General features: G+C 39.7%; 1 protein-coding gene across 4 annotated transcripts in view; it reads right to left on the bottom strand.

Moving 5' to 3' along the window:
- The window catches only part of trappc9 (trafficking protein particle complex subunit 9), a 133,871-nt gene that overhangs the window by 40,648 nt on the left and 77,460 nt on the right, over positions 1 to 15,763 (bottom strand). For all 4 annotated transcript variants that reach the window (XM_077507023.1, XM_077507024.1, XM_077507025.1 and 1 more), the window contains 2 exons: positions 14,491 to 14,601; positions 2,318 to 2,470 (listed from right to left, as the gene is read on the bottom strand). In XM_077507023.1, coding sequence (XP_077363149.1) covers positions 2,318 to 2,470; positions 14,491 to 14,601 — 264 coding nt within the window. The remainder of the gene's footprint in view (positions 1 to 2,317; positions 2,471 to 14,490; positions 14,602 to 15,763) is intronic.

Below are 15,763 nucleotides of genomic sequence, written 5' to 3'. Positions count from 1 at the left end.
TTCGGAATGTGTGGACTTCTTTTTCTGCCCCGAAATGGCATTAGTGTTTTATGCTGGACATTAATGACAGAAACAGTACATTTTCCTTTTCAAATTCAGAGCAAGTGTTATTTGGAACATGAAGCAACTTGTGGCCTCCAGACAATTTTGTTCATTGTGAATTATTACATCTAGTCACCAGTCCACACAAATATTTTTGTAACATTTATTATGGCTAAATTGTGCAATTGTATGAAAAATAACACTTTTTTTTTTTTTTTTTTCCAGACTGGTAAGCAATAAAATGTTTGGGTCATTCTCTCTTGTGCAGCTCAGTACCAAATAGTGGTTGGGGACCTCTGTTTTAAATTACACAAACTAATGTTAGGTTATTACCATTATTAGTGCTCGCCACAAAATGTCAAGGGCTGCTGGGAAATATGTGTTTATAACCCGACTCCAGAGGTAGTAACAATCTGATCGATGTTGCGGCAGAACAAGTATGGCTATAAGAGAGCAATTATCCAGATAATATACAATGATCATCCACACAGCTGACATTTGGATGTGGAATACAAGTGAACAACACACTTCGATTAACCTTTGAGAGTTAGCGATAAAGCAAGCAAGAAATCAAAGAACCTTTAGCAAAATAATGGTGGAACGATGACTCGGAACTAAATTTAGACAATTAGTTCCTCAGAGCTCTGATGTCAGACACATGACCAAATGTGGACAAAGGGAAGTGTTGTGAATACTTCCCAGATTAACTTTATACAAGACTTTCATTCAATCGGCCAACACTAGTTATAGGTGTGTTCCACTTCGCATATGTTAGGATATTGTAATGTATGCTATGGGCTAGACCGTAAAAGAAGCTAAGCTAACATGTCAGTTTAAACTCATGTGCAGTTTCAGTAATTTGTTAAGGGATAACAGTGACTTCTAATGACTTTACTGATCCTCTAACTTTTCTCTCAAAAACATTTCCAGGTCAAAAGTTTCCTCCTGACAACATGAATAATTGCAAGCTGACCCTGATGTTATTTAGATAGAGCCAAATTGCGCCGTATGACCAAGCGAGATTTCTTCAATTTCATCACGAGCACAAGCGGCTGCCCTGATATTGAGTCTCCTCGATTCAATCTGTCCTCGGGGGTCACATTATTTATGCAGTCCCTTGCATTCCAAGTGAGACTGATATTGTGTTCAGTTTTCAATAAGACAGTCAAAATTGACCATAATTAGGATCGCCTTAAAGCAGGGGTCACCGACCTTTTTGAAGCTTGGTTGCTGACTAGTGCAAAGGGCTACCAGTTTGATACACACTTCTGTGTTCAATCACAGCTATTATTATATGATATTATTAGAACTGTGAAAAAAATCAGCTAAGTCCACCGCAACAACTGGTTGACAAAAATTTCTGCTTCCATCACCAGTTACACATGTAATCGACTGAGTAATTGTTAGGGTAATTGATTGTAAAAAGATTTTTTTTAAGACAACAAGTGGAAAATGTGTTTCATGTAGTGTTGTTCCGATACCGTTTTTTGGCTCCCGATACCGATACCCAGCTTTGCAGCATCGGCCGATACCGATACCATACCGATACTTAAGTTGTTTTTTTTTTCCTCAACATGTAAAAGCTGTCCTGCTATTGGTTCAGAGCATTCAAGGGCCAATAGGATATCTTAGATCGGCATGCAGTGAACATGTTACATACCTGTGAATGTCGTGCACCAGCAAGACACAAGATGCTGCATACAAAATCCTACATTAGCGTTGGAATTAATGGTATCGGCATGTTACTTGTGAGTAGTCACCGATACCGATACCACTGTTTTAATGCAGTATCGGCACCTCTGCCGATACCAGTATCGGTATCGGAACAACACTAGTTTCATGTAATAAAAATGTTTATTTAGTTTGACCATAACCACGATGTGGCCCACGACAAAAACTGACTTTGACATCCCTGCCTTAGATACAAGACTGCCTCAAAGTCTTTCTTCGAGAGGCCTGAAACAATGTCGGACTGAGTAGCGGCCACACGTTGAGATTGACACACTAGAACATCGCTTCACGGTGTCAAAGTGTCAAGCACGGAGCCCATAAGCTTCGCCATCTGTCAGCGCCGAGGAACAACTTCCCCCGCCGGCCAGAGGGCCTCCAGATGTAGATTCCAGATGTCTTTTATCACTCAACTCTCCAAATCTACTCGCCACCTTAAAAAATACATCACCTCCTTCTGGAATGAGGCGGCTAAAGACTGCCGGAATGCTAAATAATGAACGCAAACCCTGATTCCAGGTGCTTTACGTCAGCGGAAAAGGATATGATGCTCCAACAGATGCCCAGTTTGCTGTTGATCTGGCAGCCCTGAGCATGCTGCCGCTCCTCCTCCAGCTGTTTGGGGTTCGTCAAGCGAATCGTCTCCTGGTCGGGCAGCGGCAGACTCTCAAAGTCAAACTTGTCAACCTGGATGGCCATCCTGGAGGATAAACAGAGGAAATGATCTCATCTGTCACACCTCTTTACGTACGGGATTACGAACCAACACAGAGCAGAATGATGGAAACAAAAAATAAAAAGTCTATTGATGAGTGCAGACGTGCATCAAAGCGACACGGAGAAAAAAACAAAACATTGCAATTATCGTCTGGGAGCCTTTACAACAAAGCAGCAAAAATGAGATAATGATGCTTCAAAACAACAAGGCGGGGGAAAAAAAACAAACAGCTAAACTGCAGGTCTTGCAGCAGAACAACACTCAAACAGACACCTTTGAAGATTAGTGGCACAAGGCTTATGTCAACCACTGAAGTCTCACTTTCCGCGTGCTGCTTTTTTTCTTTTTTCAAACATTACATACACCAGGACTAAAAATACAACAAGGCAAATGGACACCGTCTGGCACGGCGTGGGGGGCTGCTGGTCTTTTTGGACAAGTAATTACAAAGCTGGTACATTTACACTTCAAACAAGAACAACCACTTACTGCAACATGAGGGAACTGAAAAGGTTAGTTCATTTTTTTTCCTGGAAATGACAGCAGTCAGAAATTTCATATCAAATGTATACAGATGGCTCTTTGTTCATGACATATTTCTATTCCTACGACAGCAACAGCCCAAATATTTAAGCCGGAACATGCCGTAATCAACTAATTTGCTCCCAAAGACGTATTTATACGTTTTTTTAAATGTTTTTTTTTTTTATGCTAGAGCATACAGAAGGCTTTGATGCAGCCTCTAAACTGAAGAAAACGCTTGAAGCAATGGTAGTTATTACAAAAAAAAAAGCCAGCAGGTGGCAGCAGAGTATAAGAGATCAAACAGAGCCATGTTGCAAAAAATTCTTTTCCCCATTGTTTAGAAACAAAATTGTGACAAAACTTAGCTATATTCTAATGCCAATTGCTGCAAAACGGAAACAGACAGAAATGTACTTTTTTTCCATGTTTTTTTCCATTCCATGTTTTATAGCAATAGAACACAAATACTCTGTGGGCCTTGCAAAAGCAGTCAAAATCCAGTAAAGGGGTTGCTTCAGCGAAAATGGGTGGGAGTGAATGAGTTAAGCTAACAGAGCAGTTCATAATTATTATTCTACCTTTATTTTTACTATTGCATATTTTTTAATTCCCTATTCAACTACCTTTAAATTTTTCGACTGATTCAAACCTTTTCAACTTCAACATGATCCAAAAACTCACGCTTCACGTGCTATTATTTTTCTCATTCCTAATGTTTGTTTTCCCACAATTCAACATTTTCCACCTTTATTTTTATTACTATATATTTTTTCCATTCTGCCATTTTTGCCGTTCAACTACTTCTACATTTCTCGACCAATTCAAACCATTCCAACTTCAACATGCTCCAAAAATTCACACTTGGCACGCTCTTACTTTTCTCATTCATAACATTCACAATTTTCCCACAATTCAACATTTTAAAAAGAAAATCCCATTTATTTCCAATGAGACATTCAACAATTTACTCCCATTCAAAATTCTCAATCTTCAGCTTTATGGGGTCAATTTTCATCATTCCCCTAATTCTCACAAGCAAAAATTCCATATTTTTCACCAAATATTGCAAATTTTTGTGTTCTTCAATCATTTGGAGGAACATGTTCGGGTTATAGGGTAAGATTTAGAGCTAGGGCTCGTATCGTTCCTTCAATTCAATATAATTCCCCCGAATTCCATATAATTACGTGATTTCAATTCCCACCTATCAGAAATGCCACATTTGTACAGTGTATTTACAATACCCATTTCATTTTTTAAACTTTTTAAAAATCAATTTGTTGTCAATATAAGAAATTTTGTATACCGGGTACGTAATGCTACTCCCACAAGAGGGACCAATTTCTTTCCCTCGCCTGCCAGAATGATCAGCACCAACATCTTAGTATGCGGAGAGCGAAGCACCGGGCCAAAGTTTGCAGGCACAACACGTCATTGACTCTTCCCTGCGATATGACCTTACCATCTTTTTTTGGGGGGGGGTCCACAGACCAATCTAAACGGTTACAAGACTTTCAATAACAAAGCAAGTGCTGAAGAGTGGCCACCGAGGAACATCTCCGCACCAAATGCCGCGGTCCATTTCACCTCCCCGCCTTGCCCGATAACACCTTTCATGAGCTTTTACTTCTTGGGCTGAGGAAGGCATGCGGGCGGATGAGCCAGATTGAAGCACTTAGCATCTTGATATTCTTATAAAGATTTTGCGCAAACCAAAAGGCAAACTTGCATAAATTTTGTTATTTCATTTGTCTATGAATACAGATTCTATTTCCTTTTGGCCGTGCTTGGCAAGCTCAGTGCGTTTGGCGCCCGTATCTCATTGGGATTGTCATGACTCGCAATGAGTTTTACGGCAAGCAAGGGGTGATTTGAGTCAGCTGAAGGCATTCATCAGCAGATCCAATTCGAAGATCATTATTCTGGCTATTTTGCTTTGATGAAATCCATTCAAGGCGGCGCCGGCTCACACGATTCACGGAACCTTTTGTTTGCTGACAGTCCTTTTCAAATGCTGAGGTGCGCCGACCTGAAGATGTTGGGCGGGCGCTCGGGGAGTTAGCAGGGTGAAATGTTAACAATGAACACGGCACGTCAGCCGGCAACAGCTGCCTCGGAGGAATTAATGCAGGATATTTTATTTGTAAGATTAGTTGCTGAAAAGGTAAGACAGGCATCTTAAATCATCTTTCTCCATTGATATGAATTAGGGATGCACGATAATATCGGTGGCCGATAGTCATACAGATAAACAGGATAATAAAGAAGTGTGGCTGTCTCCGAATGTGTACCCTCGTCTCTATATAGTGCCCTACTGAGAGGGTCACGCCATTTTGTAGTGGCGTCCGAATGTCCACTGAGCGAAAATGTATAGGGCTGTTAGTATTGAATGTTTTTAGAATTGATGATTCTATCAATTATTCCATCAATTAAACTGCATTAAAGTGTATTACAAACCATTTTTCCTCCCAAAATATAGTAGCTTCAATAAACAATTGTTATTTGGTATTGCTTAGTGATTTAAAAACAGCAACTTAACAATTAAGCAATATAACATGAGAGGGATTGATGTACCCACCAACCTTGTGAAACGGATTGAATTAGTGGTTCAGTCATTGTTTTACAATGTAAAAGCAGGTGTTTACAATATTTTATTGATTAAATAAAAGAATGCCTGCTTTCTTCCATCCAAAAATCTGAATAATCTTGAATGCAGGAAGGGAACATATCGTAAATCAAGGACTCACTGTACAACCTACTAGTGCGTGGAGTAATAATGCAGTTTGGCTAATTTCCGTGAAATGTCACTCACCAACCAAGAAAAGTTCCCGATGATGCTGGCCACACATCTATTTGAAAAAAGGCACACCTCAAACAACATTGTGTCCGCCGGGTATGACCCCTGACACCGTGCTTCTAATTACCGCCATCTCGCAATAATTTGGCAGCGACGTGGGTCTAATGGCAGGGATAACACCAGCTGAGAGGGGCCCTGGGAAGCGACCCGTTGCTAATTAAATGTCGTGTTGCCTTTCCACCAAAAGTACATGATGATGATATCAAAGTGTACGGGCCCACTTTCATTTCGGAAATGTTGCCACTGCCGAGCTGAAGCCGCCGATGGGCAAGGGAGCACACGGAGTTGCAGAATGGTCGAATTGGCAACGTGTCCTCTGCATGCGGTGAAGGAAATTATAATTCATGATTTGACGTTCTGAGGTTGGGGGTTCGAATCTGGACTAAGATGTTCGTGGGTTTTATTTGGCTTCCAACTTGAACTCGTTTACCAAACTCTGGCAGGGTTTTTTACTTTTTGGACCGGGTTTGACCCCTCGGGGCAACAGTTTAAATCATGAAAAAATGCAAACAAAATTGATGGTGACATGGTTTCACAAAGTCTTTATATTTACAATGAAATCATGTCATCGCTACAAGAGAATATGACGCGATACTGATGGTATCTTTTACGCCTGACTTATTTTATAACATTGCATATCTATAGCCCGACCAATTAATCCGCAAGCCGATTAAATCTGACGGTTATGGCCCTTCAAACATCGGCCACAATCATTGGTTATTTGGCTGATGTTTGCTGATTGTTTGATATTTATCTACTATAACCATTTAAAGCATTTGTACACAACATTGGTCTCATTTATTTCACAGAAATCTGACACACATTCAACTACTGGTAAGACAAGTACGCACATGACAATTAATTCAAATTATTGTCTTTATAACTTGATTAATTAAACACAAAAAATATTTTAAATATTATCTCTAAATTTTTAAACTAAAATGGCCGATTAATCAGTTAATCACTAATTTTTCCTGCCAAAAAAAAATCCATTATCAGTTAAGTCCTAATCTTCTTCCCGAGATGTATTTACGATTATAATTTTCTACTATACATGCGACTGTACGCATGCTCCTGAATAGTGACTAAGAACTGACTCAATTCCCATCCAAACCAATGCAGAAAACAAAATAATTTCCAAGCAGCATTTCATGACAACATTCGCCGCCGACGTGTTAATGCCGCAGGGGAAGAAGCCGTGAGCTCGCACAGTCTGCGTATGCACGTTTTCATTTGGGAAGGTTATTTTTAGCTCACGTGCGAGCGCTTAAGGGCGGAGATCCACGGAGGCCTATGCGGAGGCAGGCGAGAGCGAGCGTCTATTTTTAGACTGCGGCTGACTCGGTGTAACCCTTTGTTTGCGGCGGCCCTCCCTACCCACTCCCCTCCGTCCCCGCCTCACTCAATCTGCTGAGCTCCATCCAAAACAAATCCTCACAGCCAATTACGGAACGCACCGGCGCGTCCAAGGAGGTTACCGTGCGGACAATCTTCTAATGTGCCGGCCGTCATTAAAAGTGAGGGGCGGCAGACTATTACGGGGGCTGACAAGAGTGAGCTATTTCTGTTTGTGCTGTTAAAAGCCAGAAGATTTTTTTCTTTTTCTTTTCCTGGGGGCAGGGGCTGGGCGGCGTCACGTGTAAGTGAGAGGTGAATGGAGGCGATATCATGCAGCCAGAGCCACAGCTGGATTTCAAGCAGGCTTTTTTCGTTGATGTTGTTGTTTTGAAAATAAACGGTGACAAATATAAGTCTGATCTGTGATGACTGCTCAGGTACGACGGCTAGATCAAATCACAGGTGATTGGCAAAGTTCCCGTCTTCATGAATATTCCAACTATTAACAAGTAGCTTTTTAACTCATTAGTTCCCAAAAACGTATAAATACGTCACATTTTAAATGTTTTAAGTGTCCCAAAGACGTACGTATACGTTTGTTGTTGTTTTTTATGCCATAGCATAGAGAAGGCTTTGATGCAGTCTCTCTACTGCAGAAAATGGTTGAGTGGCAGCAGAGTATAAGAGATCAACCAGGCCATGTTAAAAAGGGCTGATTTCCCCACAGTTCTAAGCAGAATTGTGAAAAACGATGAAACTTAGCTATGTTCTATTGCTAATTGCTGCACAGCGGAAACAGATAGGAATATACTTTTTTTTCCCTGATAAAAGAAGAGACTTTAATCTCTCTTTTGGTATGTTCTATATTTTTATAGCAATAGAACATAATATTTTGCGGGCCTTGAAAAATCAGTCAAAATCCAGGAAAACACTTCAGAGAAAATGGTTGGGAGTGAATGAGTTAATGTGGCCTCTCTGTATTGCGGATGTTTCTCAATCACGGGTGGCTCTGGAATCTGTCTGGGTTCACTGTATAACATTAAAAAAAAAAAAAAAAAAAAAAAAGAGCGAGAGAAAGTTAGAAACCCTCCTGATGTTACAGCACCTCCAGCAAACCTCATCTCAGCAACACCAACGGGGGTAACGCACCCCTCCGGGGAAGACATGATCTCAGTCCCCAATATTTTCCACCGAGCAAATATGACAACGTTGGGAATTTGTGAATCCCTGGGAGACTGTCGGCTTTCATCATTTTCACAAAACATTGCGCTCCGATTGCCTGTCCTCAGCATGCACAGGTATTTTTTTTTTGTCTTTATTGGACGCGACACGGCATATTGTGCATGTAATGAGTATTTCATAAATTTCAATGAGTGTGAGCGAAAGAGACGGCGGGCAAAGCAAATATCCTTGCAAGAGGAGAGCAAGAGAGAGGGTAAAAAAAGAAAGAAGATAGTATTCATGTCCAACTGGGACTTACTGAAGACGGACGGGATAACTGACTGCAAATACATTATGTGCCTCGCAAGCACAAAAGGGTGAAGGTGGTCACCATGGAAACAAGCTTTGTTTGAAAAGCCCATGCGCCGAGGCGTGGCCGCCCGTGTGCACGGCGATCCGTCAGTGCTCAACGCCAATGAGGAGCGACGCGGAAAGGAGAAAAGTGGTGCGGTTAACCTACTACAATGAGGAGATTTACAGAGGCGACAATGGTGGGGACCGGTCAAGTTCACAGTAAATGGTTCTTTTCACCTTTGCTTCAAATGCTTTGTTGTCGGGCTATAATAGTGGATCTTTTATACACACATTGAGAAATCTATTATGAAAAATGAAATATATTTCATTCACATGTATTTTGCACAGTCCATGTCTTAAATAGAATTGTTGTCATACGTCTAGTGGGCCCCCACGTAGCACTAATGGAAAAATTGAGGTCCCCTCCAGCATTTAAGTTGCCTCTCCCTTATTCCTTATTTACATTAACACGATTATATATATATATATATATATATATATATATATATGTTCTTAAGAGCGAGAGAACTCATTCGGCAGTCTTACCGATTCAACATATTTTCATCATTTCTCTTTTTTTTTTTTTTTAAATATGTGTGCGTGTGAATTTGTGTGAATTTGTCCTCTTTAGTTCACCTAAAACCTCATAAAAATCTCATTAGCCTTCACCTTAACCGGATACTTCAGAGTCTTGCCAGAGTCGTGAAGTTCAGAAGGTCAGGAGACCAGAGGAAAGGTCAAAGGAAAGAAAGATGAATCAAAGTGAAATCCAGCACCAGCTAAACATCACCTGCCACCCACATGGTTACAAAACCAGAAAGTTACACCAGCCCCAGAAACCTCTAAATTCCAACAAATTAGGGAGATCTCAAGAGACCAGAGGAAAAACTAAAGAGAGGAAGGAGGGAAGGATAGATGAAACATCCACTGATTCAGCAAGCAGTGGGAGGGAGAAGTGAGTTTATTATTATTAATTATAATTCTTATTTAATAATAATTTCTTCTATAGAGAAGAAAATGGATTTAAAAAATAAAATGAATATATGCATTTTAATTGTAAGGGTTCAAGCAGCACTGGAAAACAATTCACGTTGTAGAAAGGCTAGTTTCTTTTCAGTGTTGTCCCATGAAAAACAGAAAAAACATTTACCAAAAAAAAAAAAAAAAAAAAAAAAAAGCAAGAAGAGAAAACACATACATGCACACGCAAAATGTAATATTACTTCACAACCACAAGGGAGTGTCAAAGTGCACACACAAGTTTTCCTATTGCCGTTTCAATTACAGTGCGTGCCTCAGTGTGTGACGCAGCTTTGGACTTTGGGGACGAACAAACATCACAGTGTCAAAATGCATTCTGACGTCTCACTTTAACCCCCACGCTCCATCACCACGACAGGAGCCTATCAAGGAGATAAAGGAGCGGTAATAACGTCGCACTCAATGACGCGAGCATGTGAAAGCGGTACTCGGTCACACCGCGTTGAAATGTTGCCTTCAAAAGCACATCAAGTGTTATTTGCTGGCCAAAATCACACATTTGTCATTATCCAAAGCTTCTCTTTTCTTACATTCAGCTTGAACACTATCATATCGAATATTGCTTTTGAATTTGGAGAAAATACTGATTGTGACTATAAAAATATAACACAATGAAAAAAATGTTTCAAGCGATAGTTCCCAGTGTAAAGACATCACAGCATTGTGTGGATGCTTTCCATACTGTCTCCTTTATTCTCGCCGGCTTCCTCTATTTGTAATAATTTGGACCACTTAAATAAAAGCACAATAGCACCACACACTTATTAACCAAATGCATGAAAAATAAATTAATTAAAAATACCTTTAAAAATAGACAAAATATATGCATATGTGCAAAATATGCTCTTACTATACTCCAATTGTTAATTTAAGAATTTCTCAGTGTTGTATAAAATACATCAAAAGGTATGAATAGCAAAAGATACGCATACAAATAACCAGTCAAGGATGGCACAAAACTGTTGAACAACAAAACATTAACTATTTGACTGCCAGATGTTATAAAAAAAAAACTTAAATATGACAAAGGCTTTGATCATTTACATCATCCTTGAAAACGTTCAGTTTCATCAGCTTTCATCACGTTTCATTGTAATTTCATATGCAATGAGCCCATTTAAAAGAGATACAATGCTGCCGTCTGCTGACCATAGGTAGTGAGTGTTTTTGATTCCACAACTCATTGACCAGGCAGCGCGTGCTGCACTGAGGTGGTGAACTGCCCATTGACAAAAAACAAACAAACAAACAAAAAAAACACAGACTTGACATCATTTTACGTTTATGGCGGCATACATCGTGATTTTACTAATCGTTGTTAAACATTTTTAGCAGTCAAAGAGTTAAGTATAAAAACTCATTTTACGCAGTTTTGTCCCACAGAAATCAACTCACGTATTTTTTTTTTTTTAATATAATTTTAAGTCTTTTGTTTTTCCTGCATATCACGGTTTAGTATAGGACTAAGACGCAGTGCAAGCGTAACTAAGCCATGTTTGCCATCTAGTGGTCAATGGTGGTATTACAATCTAAAACCATTCAAGCCAAAATCCGCAGATAATTGAAGCCCATTGAATTGCAATAGGATGAAACATATTTTCTTTCTAACCACCCCCAAAAAAATTCCACAAAAAGGGAGCTTTCTCGAGAACAAAACAAACATTTGAAAAAAATATTGGAAAACAAATCCACAAATAAGTGAATTTGTGGATGCCAAATAGCGCATTTAAGGGTTGACACTGAGCATTTTGCCAGAAGTGTGTTTGCACTTTGTAAGGTACGGCTGTCAGTCTTTGCTCAAATTCATCTAAAGGTGCTCTAACGGGTTGAGGTCAAGAATCTGTGCAGGCCAGTCAGGTCCATCCACACCAAACTCTCTCATCCATGTCTTTATGGGTCTTGCTTTGTGCATCGTCTGGCTATGCCGTGACCAAACCAAGTTTTGGAGCTAAGACTCCCATTCTGAGCTGGAGAAGACATAAGTGTTATTTTTTTTAAAATACACTAATATGACTGCTTGACTCTCGCTATTCACACAATTAAGCACGTGGATGATTGACAGAATCAATTATCCAACCTGTCGGTCTCAAAAGTCTACCTAAGACTCCGGGAAAACATCTTGAGCCTGACATCACATTCATCACCAGGCAGAAGCAAAATATCAAATGACACGGCGGTACGACGTGGAACGGGAGGGGAGGCACGAAGCGACACGAGGCTCACCAGATGGGACAACCAGCAGCCTTTCACTATGTATGCAAAATCCTAGACCGAAACTTTTTTTTGTTTTTGTTTTTTAGAATGAACTCGTGTTTGTCAACATTCAAGATTGAAGCACTGATCATCGAGTTGATTAGTTTTGTTTTGTTTTTTTTCAGTTTTCAGAGTTGCGTGCTACAGATCTTGTTGTATTTTTTGCTTTGACTTTGAGCAGAAAATGTGAGATTCAGATGTGAATTCAATCGTTTTCTCAAGCAAAAGCATTTGTAAATGTCTTTTTTTTTTAATTCAACAAAATAATGTCAGCTTTGTTAGAGGACAAAAAAAAAATCTGGAAAAATGTAACGTCAACAGCCTGAGATTCTCACAATTTGAGCAATTTTAGGTCTTAACATGGTTAATTGATTATTAAAAGAAATAATCAAGAAATTTAGTCAGCAATTAGCAGTTAAATTATGGCTGCACCTCTAAATTTGTCCCTTTACACCCATAAAAATAACTAGCTTACTTATGATTTGGTGGCATGTACACCAAAATGACTTTCTTGAATATGCGCTAGGGCCACTATTGAATGTTTTTACTGAAGGCTTTTACTAGTGACAAATGACCAAGGCAACAGCTAACATGTCAGAGATTATTCATCGGTGACAGATGGCCTAATAAAATTTATATGACTCATATAAGCACAGTTGATTGGCATCTTTATTTCACTTCGAGACACAACCACTCTCACTGAAAAAAAAAATGACTACAATATCATTGCAAGCGGTGTTGCATTTGGTTCTATCACTTCAAGTATTCATTCCTTTCCTTTGATAGAACGCTGACTGTCCATTTCTACCGTCACCGAGTAATTCCCCTTACACAATAACATTCCACCCCTGTGGGAACAGGCTTATGAGTCACCGTGCCTGCGCCTGTCCGTTCGCGGGGCGCACTGGAGAGAAAATACTGACAGTAATCATAATTCGCCACTCTGCCGTGCAATGACAAGGCTGTGCGAGGGGGGTGCGAGAGACGGGCCGAGGTCATTTACAGAAACGGTGAGATATCTCCGGGTGAAGGAACACCAAAATATTACGGTAATAATTTTGGTGGAAATATGGAGTAACTGCGGCATGTTTCATTTGTAGGCACATGTTGGAAGAACTACTAATACGCTGAAGGAAAATTATTTTCTATACTCAATAACTTGATCCAACTCAGCAGGTATGTTCATCCTGGTTAAAAATGAAGCCTTTCATCCACTGAAGCCAGTTTCATTTAGCGTGAAATTTGGTAGGTATGTCTATCAAGAGTAGATCCACAAACGTCTCAAGAACCCATGCCTGGAAAGATACAGGAAATGGTCTGAACTGGAAATTTTGGGGGCAAATTTGGCAATTTCCACTGGTCTTAATACAATAATCTTGTGCATGCTTCATTTAAGCAGCATGAAATTTGGTAGGGAATTCCAACATGAGTAGACCCACAAAAAAAATCTCAGCAACCCATGCCCAAAAACACTATTTTGGTTTTAAGCAGACGTTTTGGGGGTATATGGGCAATTTCCAGTGGTTCGAAGACAAAAATCTTGTGTGTTTCACTTAGCAACATCAAATTTGCAAAGGATTTCTATTATGAGTAGACCCACAAAATAATCTCAGGAACCCATTCCCAAAAAGACACAGGAGGCCGGCCATTTTGGTTTTAAGCAAATGTTTTGGGGGTATATTGGGCAATTTCCAGGGGTTCGAAGACAAAACTCTTATGTATGTTTTGCTTAGCAACATAAAATTTGGTAATGATTTCTATTATGAGTAGACCCACGAAAAAGGTCTCAAGAACCCATGCCTGAAAAGGCACAAGTCAGTTATTTTGGTCTGAAGCAGACAATTTGGGGGCAAACTGGGCCATTTCCAGTGGTCTTCAGACAAAACCTTGTGTATGTTTCACAGCACTTAGTAACATGAAATTTGGTAGGAAATTCTATCATGAGTAGACCCACAAAACTGTCTCAACAACCCATGCCCAAAAAGACACAGGAAGTCGACCATTTTGGCTGCAAATCTGGTAATTTCCAATGGTCCGAAGACAAAAATCTTGTGGAAGTTTCGCTTAGCAAAATGCAATTTGGCAGGAACTTCTATCATGAGTAGACCCACAAAAAAAGTCTCAAGAACCCATTCCAGAAAATACACAGGAAGTCGTCCATTTTGGTTTGAAGCGGACGTTTCAGGATCTATATATGACATTTTCACTGTCTTTCAAGCAACTTGAATATTTTTTCCCCACATTTGCTAACAAATTGTGTGAACGTGGATTTTCATAATTGCACGTGAGGAAAAACATGGCAGTGAATTTCGATAACTTGCCAAAGAAAACCTCTACAATTTATTGGCACAAAGTTAGAACGTGAGCAAAATGGTTAGACTGAATAGATTCTTAGGCACCCCCGATTGCTAAAAATGTTTTATCCACCATATAGCACACCTCCCAAATTTTGTGAAGGTCGTCTTCTTCTTACCTTTGGCACTCGCTGGCATGCAGAACCAGGTCCTGGTTATTCTTGGCACTGACGGTGAGCTCATGTTCTGTTGGGTTGAAGATGTCCAGCAGCAGATGACACTGCCTGGTGCTGCGGGAAAGAAATAACCCCAAGTATACATGAATCTTAAGTCATTTGCCACAAATATAAGCTAAAAAGTATAGCATCGCTGAGGTTCATGTTGAACGTATATTTGGCAGAGCTTAACTCATTCACTCCCAGCCATTTTCACAGAAGCAGTCCCGTTCGCTCCCGGCTGTTTTACTGGATTTTGACTGATTTTGCAAGGCCCACAGAATATTGTGTTCTATTGATATAAAAGCATGGAACCTATCAAAAGAAAGATTAAAGTCTCTTCTTTCATCAGGAAAAAAAAGTATGTTTCTATCTGTTTCCGTTTGCAGCAATTAGCATTAGAAGAGAGCTAAGTTTCATCAGTTTTCACGAATCTATTTAAAAATGTAAGTCATTGAGCTTTTTTTCTACATGGCCCTGGTTGATCTCCTTTGCTCTGCTGCCACCTGCTGGCCGTTTGTGTAATAACTACCATTTCTGCAACCGTTATTTGCAGTTGAGAGGCTGCATCAAAGCCTTCTGTATGCTCTAGCATAAAAAAAACAAAAGAACGTATAAATATATCTTTGGGACACTTAGAACATTTAAAAAAACGTATTTATACGTTATTGGGAGTAAATGAGTTAATTGGACCTTTATTTATTGAGAGTAGTGAAGGCATATCTGACTGGCAAAGAAAAAAAAAATCACTGACACGTGATTGGTAAAGAACCCAACATGGAGCGTCTATCAATCCTTGTCAAAACATCAAAAAGGTTTTGACGCTTTCATGAGAGAGTGGAGACCTGGTCGGAGCAGGTCATTCTTCAAATCACAGACAGGCCTGCCATTTTATTAAAGATCATAAGAGGGGTCAAATTTGCGATTGAGATCAAGCGGGAGGAGACGAGACTGGCTTTTAAACTAAGTGGATATTTCCCCTCATGGTAATGACTGATGAAAGGGAATTATAGCACAAAACAGAAACATCAGATAAGCCTCAAGTTTTTTTTTTTCTTTTGCTCCGATGTAACTTGTGATAAGATATTGCCATAGTGAAAACCATAACACAATAATGTATTCTGATCAGAAAAAAAACACAAAGTAACCACAAAGACAAATACGGGTGTTAAAAAAAATATATGTGCTTACTGCAAATTTAACATCCCATGACCTCATTTTGCCTGCAGGCAACACG

The sequence above is a fragment of the Festucalex cinctus genome, chromosome 19, assembly GCF_051991245.1.
Source record: "Festucalex cinctus isolate MCC-2025b chromosome 19, RoL_Fcin_1.0, whole genome shotgun sequence".
NCBI classification, from domain to species: Eukaryota; Metazoa; Chordata; class Actinopteri; order Syngnathiformes; family Syngnathidae; genus Festucalex; species Festucalex cinctus.
Note: the sequence above shows the minus strand (reverse complement) of the source record. Positions and strands in the feature narration are given on the sequence as shown.